Source organism: Pygocentrus nattereri, chromosome 9, assembly GCF_015220715.1.
Source record: "Pygocentrus nattereri isolate fPygNat1 chromosome 9, fPygNat1.pri, whole genome shotgun sequence".
In the NCBI taxonomy this organism is placed as follows: Eukaryota; Metazoa; Chordata; class Actinopteri; order Characiformes; family Serrasalmidae; genus Pygocentrus; species Pygocentrus nattereri.
Genome location: NC_051219.1, coordinates 893,879 through 906,847, shown reverse-complemented (window position 1 = coordinate 906,847; position 12,969 = coordinate 893,879). Strand labels below are relative to the sequence as shown.

The following is a 12,969-nucleotide window of genomic DNA, read 5'->3' as shown; positions in this document are numbered from 1 at the left end:
ACCCCACTGACACCCTGAGCACTCCACTGACACACTGAGCACCCCACTGACACACTGAACACCCCACTGACACCCTGAACACCCCACTGACACGCTGAGCGACACACTGAGCACCCCACCGACACACTGAACACCCCACTGACACCCTGAACACCCCACTGACACGCTGAGCACCCCACTGACATGCTGAGCACCCCACCGACACGATGAGCACCCCACTGACACCCTGAGCACCCCACTGACACACTGAACACCCCACTGACACACTGAGCACCCCACCGACACACTGAGCACCCCACCGACACCCTGAGCACCCCACTGACACACTGAGCACCTCACTGACACACTGAACACCCCACTGACACCCTGAGCACTCCACTGACACCCTGAGCACTCCACTGACACACTGAGCACCCCACTGACACCCTGAGCACTCCACTGACACCCTGAACACCCCACTGACACACTGAACACCCCACTGACACACTGAGCACCCCACCGACACACTGAACACCCCACTGACACACTGAACACCCCACTGACACGCTGAGCGACACACTGAGCACCCCACCGACACACTGAACACCCCACCGACACCCTGAACACCCCACTGACACGCTGAGCACCCCACTGACATGCTGAGCACGCCACCTACACACTGAGCACCCCACCTACACACTGAGCACCCCACCGACACACTGAGCACCCCACCGACACACTGAACACCCCACTGACACCCTGAACACCCCACTGACACGCTGAGCGACACACTGAGCACCCCACCGACACACTGAACACCCCACTGACACCCTGAACACCCCACTGACACGCTGAGCACCCCACTGACATGCTGAGCACGCCACCTACACACTGAGCACCCCACCTACACACTGAGCACCCCACCGACACACTGAGCACCCCACCGACACACTGAACACCCCACTGACACCCTGAACACCCCACTGACACACTGAGCACCCCACTGACACCCTGAGCACTCCACTGACACCCTGAGCACTCCACTGACACACTGAGCACCCCACTGACACCCTGAACACCCCACTGACACCCTGAACACCCCACTGACACACTGAACACCCCACTGACACACTGAGCACCCCACCGACACACTGAACACCCCACTGACACCCTGAACACCCCACTGACACGCTGAGCGACACACTGAGCACCCCACCCACACACTGAACACCCCACTGACACCCTGAACACCCCACTGACACGCTGAGCACCCCACTGACATGCTGAGCACGCCACCTACACACTGAGCACCCCACCTACACACTGAGCACCCCACCGACACACTGAGCACCCCACCGACACACTGAACACCCCACTGACACCCTGAACACCCCACTGACACGCTGAGCGACACACTGAGCACCCCACCGACACACTGAACACCCCACTGACACCCTGAACACCCCACTGACACGCTGAGCACCCCACTGACATGCTGAGCACGCCACCTACACACTGAGCACCCCACCGACACACTGAGCACCCCACCGACACACTGAACACCCCACTGACACCCTGAACACCCCACTGACACACTGAGCACCCCACTGACACCCTGAGCACCCCACTGACACCCTGAGCACCCACTGATACGCTGAGGACCCCACTGACATGCTAAACACTCCACTGACATGCTGAGCACCGCACTGACACGCTGAGCACGCCACCTACACACTGAGCACCCCACCTACACACTGAACACCCCACTGACAGGTCTGGTTCCTATCACCACCACTGTGAACAGTTCTGACTGGGTAAGTTTATATAGAACAGAGAGATTCCCACCACACCGCTCTGAACCGCTCCGTTTCCACCCCACACACTCGTTACGGAGGAATTATGGAAAACAGGTGGAGTTTCCCTTTAAGCTTTTAGCTCTGCTGATGGAGTTTAGTCCACATTTATAGCTGAAAAAGCAACTTCAGACACACCACGTGACCCGGGTAACGATGACGTCACACTCACCTGAGCCACACACCACGAACACGAAGAGCGCGAGCAGCCACGGCCCCACCGGAGACTTCTCCTCACTGACCACCCGCTGAGAACACACACCAGCACAGAACAGCTCAGACACCGTTACCTCACCGCCCAGCCGGGCACAGCGCACACACACAGCCGCGGGCGCTCGGGCACCCGGCCGGATCCCACACCATTACTGATGTCCTGAGTGTGTTAGGGTCAGGGTCAGGGTCAGGATCAGGGTTAGGGTCAGGGTCAGGGTTAGGGTTAGGGTTAGGGTCAGGGTTAGGGTCAGGGTTAGAGGCAGGGTCAGGGTCAGGGTTAGGGTCAAGGTTCGGGTCAGGGTCAGGGTTAGAGTCAGCATTAGGATCAAGGTTAGGGTCAGGGTTAGGATCAAGGTCAGGGTCAGGGTTAGGTTTAGGATCAGGGTTAGGATCAAGGTTAGGGTCAGGGTCAGGGTCAGGGTCAGGGTTAGGGTCAGGGTCAGCGTTAGGATCAAGGTTAGGGTCAGGGTTAGGGTTAGGGTTAGGATCAAGGTCAGGGTCAGGGTTAGGGTTAGGATCAAGGTTAGGGTCAGGGTTAGGGTTAGGATCAGGGTTAGGATCAAGGTTAGGGTCAGGGTCAGGGTTAGGGTTAGGATCAAGGTCAGGGTCAGGGTTAGGGTTAGGATCAAGGTTAGGATCAGGGTTAGGGTTAGAATCAGGGTTAGGATCAAGGTTAGGGTCAGGGTCAGGGTTAGGGTTAGGATCAAGGTCAGGGTCAGGGTTAGGGTTAGGATCAAGGTCAGGGTCAGGGTTAGGGTTAGGATCAAGGTTAGGGTCAGGGTTAGGTTTAGGATCAGGGTTAGGATCAAGGTTAGGGTCAGGGTTAGGGTTAGGATCAGGGTTAGGGTCAGGGTTAGGGTTACGGTCAGGGTCAGGGTTAGGATCAAGGTCAGGGTCAGGGTTAGGGTTAGGATCAGGGTTAGGATCAAGGTTAGGGTCAGGGTCAGGGTTAGGGTTAGGATCAAGGTCAGGGTCAGGGTTAGGGTTAGGATCAAGGTTAGGATCAGGGTTAGGGTTAGAATCAGGGTTAGGATCAAGGTTAGGGTCAGGGTCAGGGTTAGGGTTAGGATCAAGGTCAGGGTCAGGGTTAGGGTTAGGATCAAGGTCAGGGTCAGGGTTAGGGTTAGGATCAAGGTTAGGGTCAGGGTTAGGTTTAGGATCAGGGTTAGGATCAAGGTTAGGGTCAGGGTTAGGGTTAGGATCAGGGTTAGGGTCAGGGTTAGGGTTACGGTCAGGGTCAGGGTTAGGATCAAGGTCAGGGTCAGGGTTAGGATCAGGGTTAGGATCAAGGTTAGGGTCAGGGTTAGGGTTAGGATCAAGGTTAGGGTCAGGGTTAGGGTCAGGGTTAGGATCAAGGTTAGGGTCAGGGTTAGGGTTAGGATCAAGGTTAGGGTCAGGGTTAGGTTCAGGGTTAGGATCAAGGTTAGGGTCAGGGTCAGGGTTAGGATCAAGGTTAGGGTCAGGGTTAGGTTCAGGGTTAGGATCAAGGTTAGGGTCAGGGTCAGGGTTAGGATCAAGGTTAGGGTCAGGGTTAGGTTCAGGGTTAGGATCAAGGTTAGGGTCAGGGTCAGGGTTAGGATCAAGGTTAGGGTCAGGGTTAGGTTCAGGGTTAGGATCAAGGTTAGGGTCAGGGTCAGGGTTAGGGTCAGGGTTAGAATCAAGGTTAGGGTCAGGGTCAGGGTCAGGGTTAGGATCAAGGTTAGGGTCAGGGTCAGGGTTAGGGTCAGGGTCAGGGTTAGGGTCAGGGTCAGGGTCAGGGTCAGGGTTAGGGTCAGGGTCAAGGTCAGGGTCAGGGTTAGGGTCAGGGTTAGGGTCAGTGAACACACACCCTCTACAGAGACTCACCTCCGCACGTCTTACCACACAACTGCTGTTTATTCACTAGATTTAACACACGGGGGAAATAAAAGGTGCCATAACTTTCACACGGCCATATTTTATACTTTACTTCAGCCCAAGTCTGTTAAAAGACGCTGATGAGCGCCAAGCTTAGGCGGCTACTGTTCGTGTAAACACTTACTGTTCGTGTACTGTTCGCTGGTGTAAAAGCTGTGCTCATTACATTGAGGCAGGTGTGTGTGACTCTTCACAGCTCTGTAACAATGTTATTCTGTTTAAAATCACTTCAAGCCTCAATTTCATTGTATTTCTACACTCTACTGTCAGAGTCAGCTGGGAACACTGTTGCTATTCCTCTTTAAAAGCGAAAGTCCACCCATTTCCCAAAATTCCCTGCAAAATTAACTGGTTGAGATGTAGACAGAGCGGTTCTGAGGGGTTTGGTGTTCTAGATAAACTGACCGAGTCAGAGCTCCTCACATTGGTGGTGATGGGAACCAGACGTCCCCCTCTAAAAGCTCCTCACAGTGGTGGTGATGGGAACCAGACTTCCCTCTAAAAGCTCCTCACAGTGGTGTTGATGGGAACCATACGTCCCCCTCTAAAAGCTCCTCACAGTGGTGGTGATAGGAACCAGACGTCCCTCTAAAAGCTCCTACAGAAAGTTCCTACATGAACTGGTTCTGAATTCACTGCCTGATGACTGAGACGCTGTTTTATGAGAGTTTAGAGAACTTCAACTCCATTCATGGTGGAGGGAGACATGCAGGGCGCTGTGCGGCAAAATAGTCCCCAAAGAAAACTCATTATTCCAGATTTTCCACTGTTTTCCATCATCAACATTCCATATAAGCTCAGAAGACTTGTGTAGGTTCTCTGGTGGTTCTGGATGGTAAATAAAGTGTCTATATCTGTGTTGTAGTCATGGCGACGCCTGGTTCCTATCACCACCACTGTAAAGACGTCTGGACCAGTTCACACCGAACCCTCTGAATCTCTGAGAAATGCAGTGAATTTTGGAAAGCTGGTGGAGTTCCCCTTCAAAACAGCAATAGCGTGTTACTGAGTGAGCTGTGTCTCCTCTGTGATCGATCAGTGTATAATCTATCAATATATAATCTATCAGTGCATAATCTATCAGTGTATAATCTATCAGTGCATAATCTATCAGTGCATAATCAATCGGCGCATAATCTATCATCGCATAATCTATCAGCGCATAATCTATCAGCGTATAATCTATCAGCGCATAATCTATCAGCGCATAATCGATCAGCGCATAACCGATCAGCGCATAACCTATCAGCGTATAATCTATCAGCGCATAATCTATCAGCGTATAATCTATCAGCGCATAATCTATCAGCGTATAATCTATCAGCGCATAATCTATCAGCGTATAATCTATCAGCGCATAATCTATCAGCGCATAATCTATCAGCGTATAATCTATCAGTGCATAATCTATCAGTACATAATCTATCAGGGTATAATCTATCAGTACATAATCTATCAGGGTATAATCTATCAGCGTATAATCTATCAGCGCATAATCTATCGGTGCATAATCAATCGGCGCATAATCTATCATCGCATAATCTATCAGCGCATAATCTATCAGCGTATAATCTATCAGCGCATAATCTATCAGCGTATAATCGATCAGCGCATAACCGATCAGCGCATAACCTATCAGCGTATAATCTATCAGCGCATAATCTATCAGCGTATAATCTATCAGCGCATAATCTATCAGCGTATAATCTATCAGCGCATAATCTATCAGCGCATAATCTATCAGCGTATAATCGATCAGCGCATAACCGATCAGCGCATAACCTATCAGCGTATAATCTATCAGCGCATAATCTATCAGCGTATAATCTATCAGCGCATAATCTATCAGCGTATAATCTATCAGCGCATAATCTATCAGCGTATAATCTATCAGCGCATAATCTATCAGCGCATAATCTATCAGCGTATAATCTATCAGCGCATAATCTATCAGTGCATAATCTATCAGTACATAATCTATCAGGGTATAATCTATCAGTACATAATCTATCAGGGTATAATCTATCAGTCTGATTGATCAGTGTATAATATATCAGTGTATAATCTATCAGTGCATAATCTATCAGTCTGATCGATCAGTGTATAATCTATCAGCGTGTAACCGATCAGCCTGATCGATCAGTGTATAATCTATCAGTGTGTAACCGATCAGCCTGATCGATCAGTGTATAATCTATCAGCGTGTAACCGATCAGCCTGATCGATCAGCCTGCGGTGAGGGTCTCTGAGTACCGCGGTCTTCTGGACGTGTCCGCGCTGCGTGATGCTCTTGCTGTGCTTCTCGTTCGCCACCTTCATCCTCTGCACCGCAGACATGACGAAGACTCGGAGGAGGAAGAGCAGGACGATGACGTAGCTCAGCGGGCGCGCGCGCGGAGGAAGGGGCGCTCTGCTCTAATCGATATCTCAAAAAGCGGAGATCAGAAACTGAAAGCGATGATCAATAACCGATAATCAGCGGAGCAGCTCCACGCTGTATGGAGGACACGTGACCAGCAGCGCCGTGACCTCAGCAGCAGCTGCGCCGGACTCATATGACCAGTTTCAAAATAAGAGTCCCCGCGCGCAGCGCTGCAATCGGCGCGGCAGGTTTTCCGGATTTAAGCTCATTTAATATAAAACTAACTGAATGCGGATATAAACACCTGTAGTGTGAATCCTGTGTACGTAGAATATTTTTATATTCTTTTGTATCACTGCAGGACGTGAATGTCCAAAGTCTGTTTGTGAACCATCGCCTCATATATCAGAAGAATCAGAAGAATCAGAATCAGAATCAGAAGAATCAGAATCAGAATCAGAAGAATCAGAATCAGAAGAATCAGAAGAATCAGAATCAGAATCAGAGGAATCAGAATCAGAAGAATCAGAATCAGAATCAGAAGAATCAGAATTAGAATCAGAAGAATCAGAATCAGAAGAATCAGAATCAGAAGAATCAGAGCCATCAGAATCAGAAGAATCAGAATCAGAAGAATCAGAAGAATCAGAATCAGAAGATTCAGAGCAATCAGAATCAGAATCAGAAGAATCAGAATCAGAATCAGAAGAAGTTTTATTGCCATTGTCAATGAACAGGATTCACAGACTAGGAATTTGCTTCAGCATGAAGGTGCAACATAAAAACAAGTAGTACTAGGCATGCAAAATTAAGTCCACATAAATAAATACTCTATGCAAATTTACATTTACATTTATGGCATTTAGCAGACGCTCTTATCCAGAGCGACTTACAAAAGTGCTTGTCATTACTTCAGAATATCTCATGTTAATAAAGGTCGACATAATTTTAAAGAGCTTTGCTCTAAATTGCTACCTGAAGTTATTTATGCATTGAGACCTGAAACAAGTACAACAAGTAGAAAAATACCTACAACTCAACACGGAGTCTACACAACACTAAACCTGCTGAAAAAAAGTTTGTAATATAGTGAACAATAAAAGAGGTGAAGATCTTTAGTAGACAGTGTTAGTGATTAGATAAGTGTAGTGTAAAGAGATGGGTCTTCAGACGTCGTTTAAAGACAGCAAGTGATTCTGCTGTTCGGACACTTAGGGGAAGTTTATTCCACCACCTTGGTGCCAGGATAGAGAACAGTCTGGAGGCATGTTTTCCTTGCGATCTGCAGCAAAAAACCAGCAAGGTGGGTCAAGTCGAGCCGTACTTGAAGCACGGAGGTCTCTGGGTACGGATCTAGCTTTCACCATCGATCTCACGTAGGAAGGAGCTGGACCATTTTTGGCTTTGTAGGCCAACATCAGGGTTTTATATCTGATGCGAGCTGCTACAGGAAGCCAGTGAAGGGAACGCAGCAGTGGAGTGACATGGCTGAGTTTAGGAAGGTTGAAGACGAGTCGAGCTGCAGCGTTCTGGATCAGTTGCAGGGGCCTGATGGTACGCATTGGAAGACCAGCCAGAAGGGAGTTACAGTAATCTAGTCTAGAAATGACTAAAGACTGAACGAGTACCTGTGTGGCCTCTCTAGAGATAAAAGGTCGAATTCTCCGGATGTTGTAAAGGAGAAATCTGCATGACCGAGTCAGGTTAGCAACATGAGCCGTGAAAGAGAGCTGGTCATCTACAACTACCCCAAGACTACGAGCTTCTGTAGATGGAGTAATCAGGGTGTTCTCAAAGGGAATTGAGAGATCACACCGAATACCAGAAGATCCCGGGATGTAAAGCATCTCCGTCTTGCTTGGGTTCAGCTTGAGGTGGTGGGTTGTCATCCACGATGCAACGTCTGCCAGACATGCTGCGATCCGAGTCGAGACCTGTGTGTCATTAGGAGGAAAAGAAAGGATGAGTTGTGTGTCATCAGCATAGCAGTGATATGAAAAGCCATGAGAAGAAATAACATGTCCGAGTGAGCGGGTATAGAGAGAAAATAGGAGAGGACCCAGAACTGAACCTTGAGGAACACCAGTGGAGAGGTTGCATGGAGTGGATGTTGAGCCCCACCATGTTACCTGGTAGGAGCGCCCCTCTAGGTAGGACTCAAAACACTTCCATGCTGTTCCTGAAATGCCAAGGCCAGAAAGGATAGACAGAAGAATCTTGTGATTGACAGTGTCAAATATATAGGTAGAATGAATAAAAATAAAAATACAAAAGACATGTACAACAGTACTATATACAACAGTGCAGGTGGAGTAGTGCAATTCAAGTAAAGTGACCAAGGCAGGGTTATAAAGAGGTAAGTGACGTGATTATATATTGTTCTTGAGTCCAATGGCAGAGGGGATGAAACTGTTCCTGTGGCGGGAGGTTCTGGTCCGAAGCCTCCTGCCCGAGGGGAGTGGTTCAAATAGTCCGTGTGCAGGGTGAGAAGGGTCTGCTATAATCCGATCCTCTCTCCCCACAGTCCTGGAGATGTACAGGTCTTGGAGAGATGGGAGGCTGCAGCCTATCACCTTCTCAGCGGAGCGCACAATGCGCTGCAGCCTTTGTCTGTCCCTGGCAGTGGCCCCAGTATATCACACTGTGATGGAGGAGCTGAAGATGGACTCGATGATGGCCGTGTAGAACTGTACCATCAGCTGGGCCGGCAGTTTGGCTTTCCTCAGCTGCCGCAGAAAGTACATCCTCTGCTAGGCCTTCTTGATGAGGGAGCTGATGTTCAGCTCCCACTTGAGGTCCTGGGTGATGGTGGTGCCAAGGAACCGGTAACAGTCCACAGTGGTGATGGGGGTGTCGGTAAGGATAAGGGGGGGCAGGGGGCTTGTGGCTTTCAGAGAGTGGACAGAGAGAGGACAGTGAGCGGAAAGTGAGAGGACAGACAGAGGACAGTGAGCGGACAGTGAGAGGACAGACAGAGGACAGTGAGCGGACAGTGAGAGGACAGACAGAGGACAGTGAGCGGACAGTGAGAGGACAGAGAGTGGACAGTGAGAGGACAGAGAGGACAGTGAGAGGATAGTGAGAGGACAGAGAGAGGACAGTGAGAGGATAGTGAGAGGACAGTGAGAGGACAGAGAGAGGAAAGTGAGAGGACAGTGAGAGGACAGAGAGAGGACAGTGAGAGGATAGTGAGAGGACAGTGAGAGGACAGAGAGAGGAAAGTGAGAGGACAGTGAGCGGACAGAGAGAGGACAGTGAGCAGACAGTGAAAGGACAGTGAGAGGACAGAGAGTGGACAGTGAGAGGACAGAGAGAGGACAGTGAGAGGACAGTGAGAGGACAGAGAGAGGACAGAGAGAGGACAGTGAGAGGATAGTGAGAGTACAGTGAGAGGACAGTGAGCGGACAGAGAGAGGACAGTGAGCGGACAGTGAAAGGACAGAGAGCGGACAGTAATATATGCAGCATGTTTTCATTTGTGGATGCAGTGATGAACTGTGTTCACAGTCAGTGGTTTTCAGAAGTGTTTCTGAGCCCATGCAGTGATTTCCACTACAGGACCATGTCTGTTTTTAATGCAGTCTTTTAATGATGGTATGAGACATAATATTGAAAAATGTTATTCTTGAATTGTTGCTCTATTTGATTGTGGCAAATATTATATAAAGGGGCATATACGTTTTCGAAAAACAACTTTTTCTCTGTTTCACCATTTGATTGTCTTTGTATTGCATTTGATTGATGTTGTCTTTGTACTATTTTCACTTAAATATAGGGTTTTGCATAATGATCTGCATGTCATTACAGTTTGTTTTTATTTACTTTTTGCACAGCTTCCCAATTTGTTTAATGTGTTAATAAACTGTTTCTTAATTTAATGTAACACTGTATGATACATCACAGATTGGAATAGTTTTATCAACAAACTGCAGATGGTTTTGTAGATAATGCTTTCCCATGCTATAGTATCACATGTGACTGTAGGTCTTGCTTTAAGTGTTAGTGAGGTTGTTCTACAAATGCAGTGAAGTATCTCACAGCTGAGATCTGACTGCTTCTCCTTTTTTCTGGCCACCTTAACTTGTACCATCATTGATGTTTAAGGTTTTCCGTGTGCATTTCAGTGTTTTGGCTTTTCTCCAGCGTTGCTCTTGGATTTGGATGGCATGTGCATAATCTCTTAATATATAACAACACACATTAAACACTATAGCTGGCACAATCATTACGTTGTTGTCCTCTACCTTGTACATGTTCTTGTCACCAGTGAACGATATTTTGTAGGTAACTCGTATTGAGTAAGTAAGAGTCAGCTAAGTAAGAAGTTCTGGGTGCACTATAACACCACAGTACTTCAACCATGGCAAGATAAGCCAGGCAAAATGATGCAATATGCTCAGACTTTCTTCTCCTGGTTCACATATGGGCTGCTACAAGTCAACCAGTCAGTAACACACTGCGTTAGTCTAATGTGGTAGTTATGAAAGCATGAACTAATTTCTCAGCATATTGATGGGCTATCCTGTCTTCATTATGCTTCACAAGTGATACAATCAGAGATAAACTCTCATCCAGGCTTACACTATGGTTGTAGATTTTGGTTGCACATGAAAACTATTTAGGTCAAGAATAAAGTCTGCAACACTACATAGGGTCGCACAGCAATACGTATGTTTTATATGAGTTTATTGGAAGAGAATTCCTGGTTATCAAGACTCACATAGGCACATATAACTGCTTCACCCAGTCTGGCTGAGCTGATGTATATAATGGGGTATCATTAGCCTTAAATGGATAGTAAACATTGTGTTAAATGATGTGTCACAGGGCCTGTAAATAAAGGGAAAGCAGTATGGGCCCCAAAAAACCTTGTGGGACACCATATTTCACTTTACAAACTCCCCATTTACACAAACGCTTTGAAGCAAACTGTCGAATCTAAACCAGACAAGAAACAATCCGGGTTGTCACAGCCGTACATTTTTTAGAATTGAGAACTTTTGGTCTCTGTGTCTGCACACTGTGGAATCCCATCCATGCAGTGAAACACCCACAGACACACTAGTGAACACACACACACTAGGGGGCAGTGGGCACACTTGCCTGGAGCGGTGGGCAGCCCTATCCACGGCGCCCGGGGAGCAGTTGAGCCTTCCGGTCACAGGGCTGGTTCCCTACCCTCCAGCCCACGACTGCCTCCATGACTGTACATCAAAATATATTTTGTTGTATTGGAAGTGGCACTCAAATCCAGCAGTCCCTGATTTACGAGGCAACTAGTAAATCATGAACCTTTTTAACCGAAGCTGACTCTGTACTCTGCTGCACTGGACATTATTGGAATGATTAGAGGAATAAAGTGGTTTTTGTTGTTGTTTTTTCTTCCAAGGAATAGCAAGAAATAAAGCAGGCATATTGCCCAGGCTGTTTGATGAATTCATCATATTTGGTAAAGGCTTTGGTAAAGTATTGAGCCAAGAATGCATGTGGTCGATTTAGAAGACATAAAGGTGATTAAGGTCTCCAGACGTTCTGTCATCGGAAGCTGCACTGACATGTAAAACCATGAGCATTACAGGTGGGCCTTCAGCTGATGGCATAAATATCAAAACTTGGTCTAAAACATCTCTACAATAATGCTCATAAAATTTCTAATAGTATGTTCATGCTGCCACGACCCTGAGGGAAAAGTGGCTTAGAAAATGGATGGATGGATGTTTGTGCTAAACTAACAGCACGGATTAACATTTGTTGTCTTCACGTCGAGTCAAAGTTTATTTATATATTGGTTGGTTAATGTAGACTAGGGTTCAATCCCCCACCTGGGTCAGCACCCTACACTATACCAATAAGAGTCCTTGGGCAAGACTCCCAGCACCACCTTCACCCACCTGTGTAAAATGATCAAACCGAGTCACTCTGGATAAAAGCGTCTGCCAAATGTTGTAAATGTGGCACTTTTTACAGCAGGTGGTGTCACAAAGCAGCTTTATAGAAACATCCGGGTCCAAGCAGACATGAGCATCACCAATGAAAACAGCGGCAAGGAAAATCTCCAAGAGGAACAGGGAGAAACCTTGAGAGGTTGAGAAGGGGAACCCATCCTTCTCTGGTTGACACCAGAGAGGAAACAGCAGCACAAGAGCAAAATGAACACCACTTACTATTAGTACTAAATACTAACAATAGAGGAAAAGCAAAGGCTATGCCTAAATGGTTTACATGACAGTCACTCCAAGGAAAAAGCACTCCATGTGTTTTATTTATTTTGTTTCTGCTCACTGTAACGTTGTGGAGCGACGAGGAGGCGGACGCATGTACGAAGACAAGTCATAACAGGTCAAAACAGTCCAGGGTCGTGTAGCCAACACGGATCGAACGGGAATTAGACATGGTAAACGGAAACAGACCAACACCACACGAGAATCTCATACATCAAACATACAAGCTAAATGAAACATCACATCAACACATCAAAGACCAGCGAACACAAGGGGCAAACACAGGGCTTAAGCACAAACAGGGATAATGACAAAACAAGACACAGGTGGCAACTATCAGGGGCGGAGTCAAGAAAACAGGGGGGCAAAACGTGGATGATTGGGAAGTAAACACAAGCACACGGATGTGTGGGAGGGGCCAGTCGTGACACTCAAGTTAACAAAG

At 47.6% G+C, this 12,969-nt stretch overlaps 1 protein-coding gene across 1 annotated transcript in view; it reads right to left on the bottom strand.

Annotated features, from left to right (window-relative positions):
- Positions 1-6,464, bottom strand: part of zgc:85858 (uncharacterized protein LOC405879 homolog) — an 8,738-nt gene extending 2,274 nt beyond the window's left edge. The window contains exons 1-2 of the mRNA XM_037541118.1: positions 6,195-6,464; positions 2,005-2,080 (exon numbers count right to left, since the gene is read on the bottom strand). Of these exons, the coding sequence (XP_037397015.1) occupies positions 2,005-2,080; positions 6,195-6,278 (160 nt within the window). The 5' untranslated portion in view covers positions 6,279-6,464. The remainder of the gene's footprint in view (positions 1-2,004; positions 2,081-6,194) is intronic.
- Between the last annotated feature and the right edge of the window lie 6,505 nt (positions 6,465-12,969).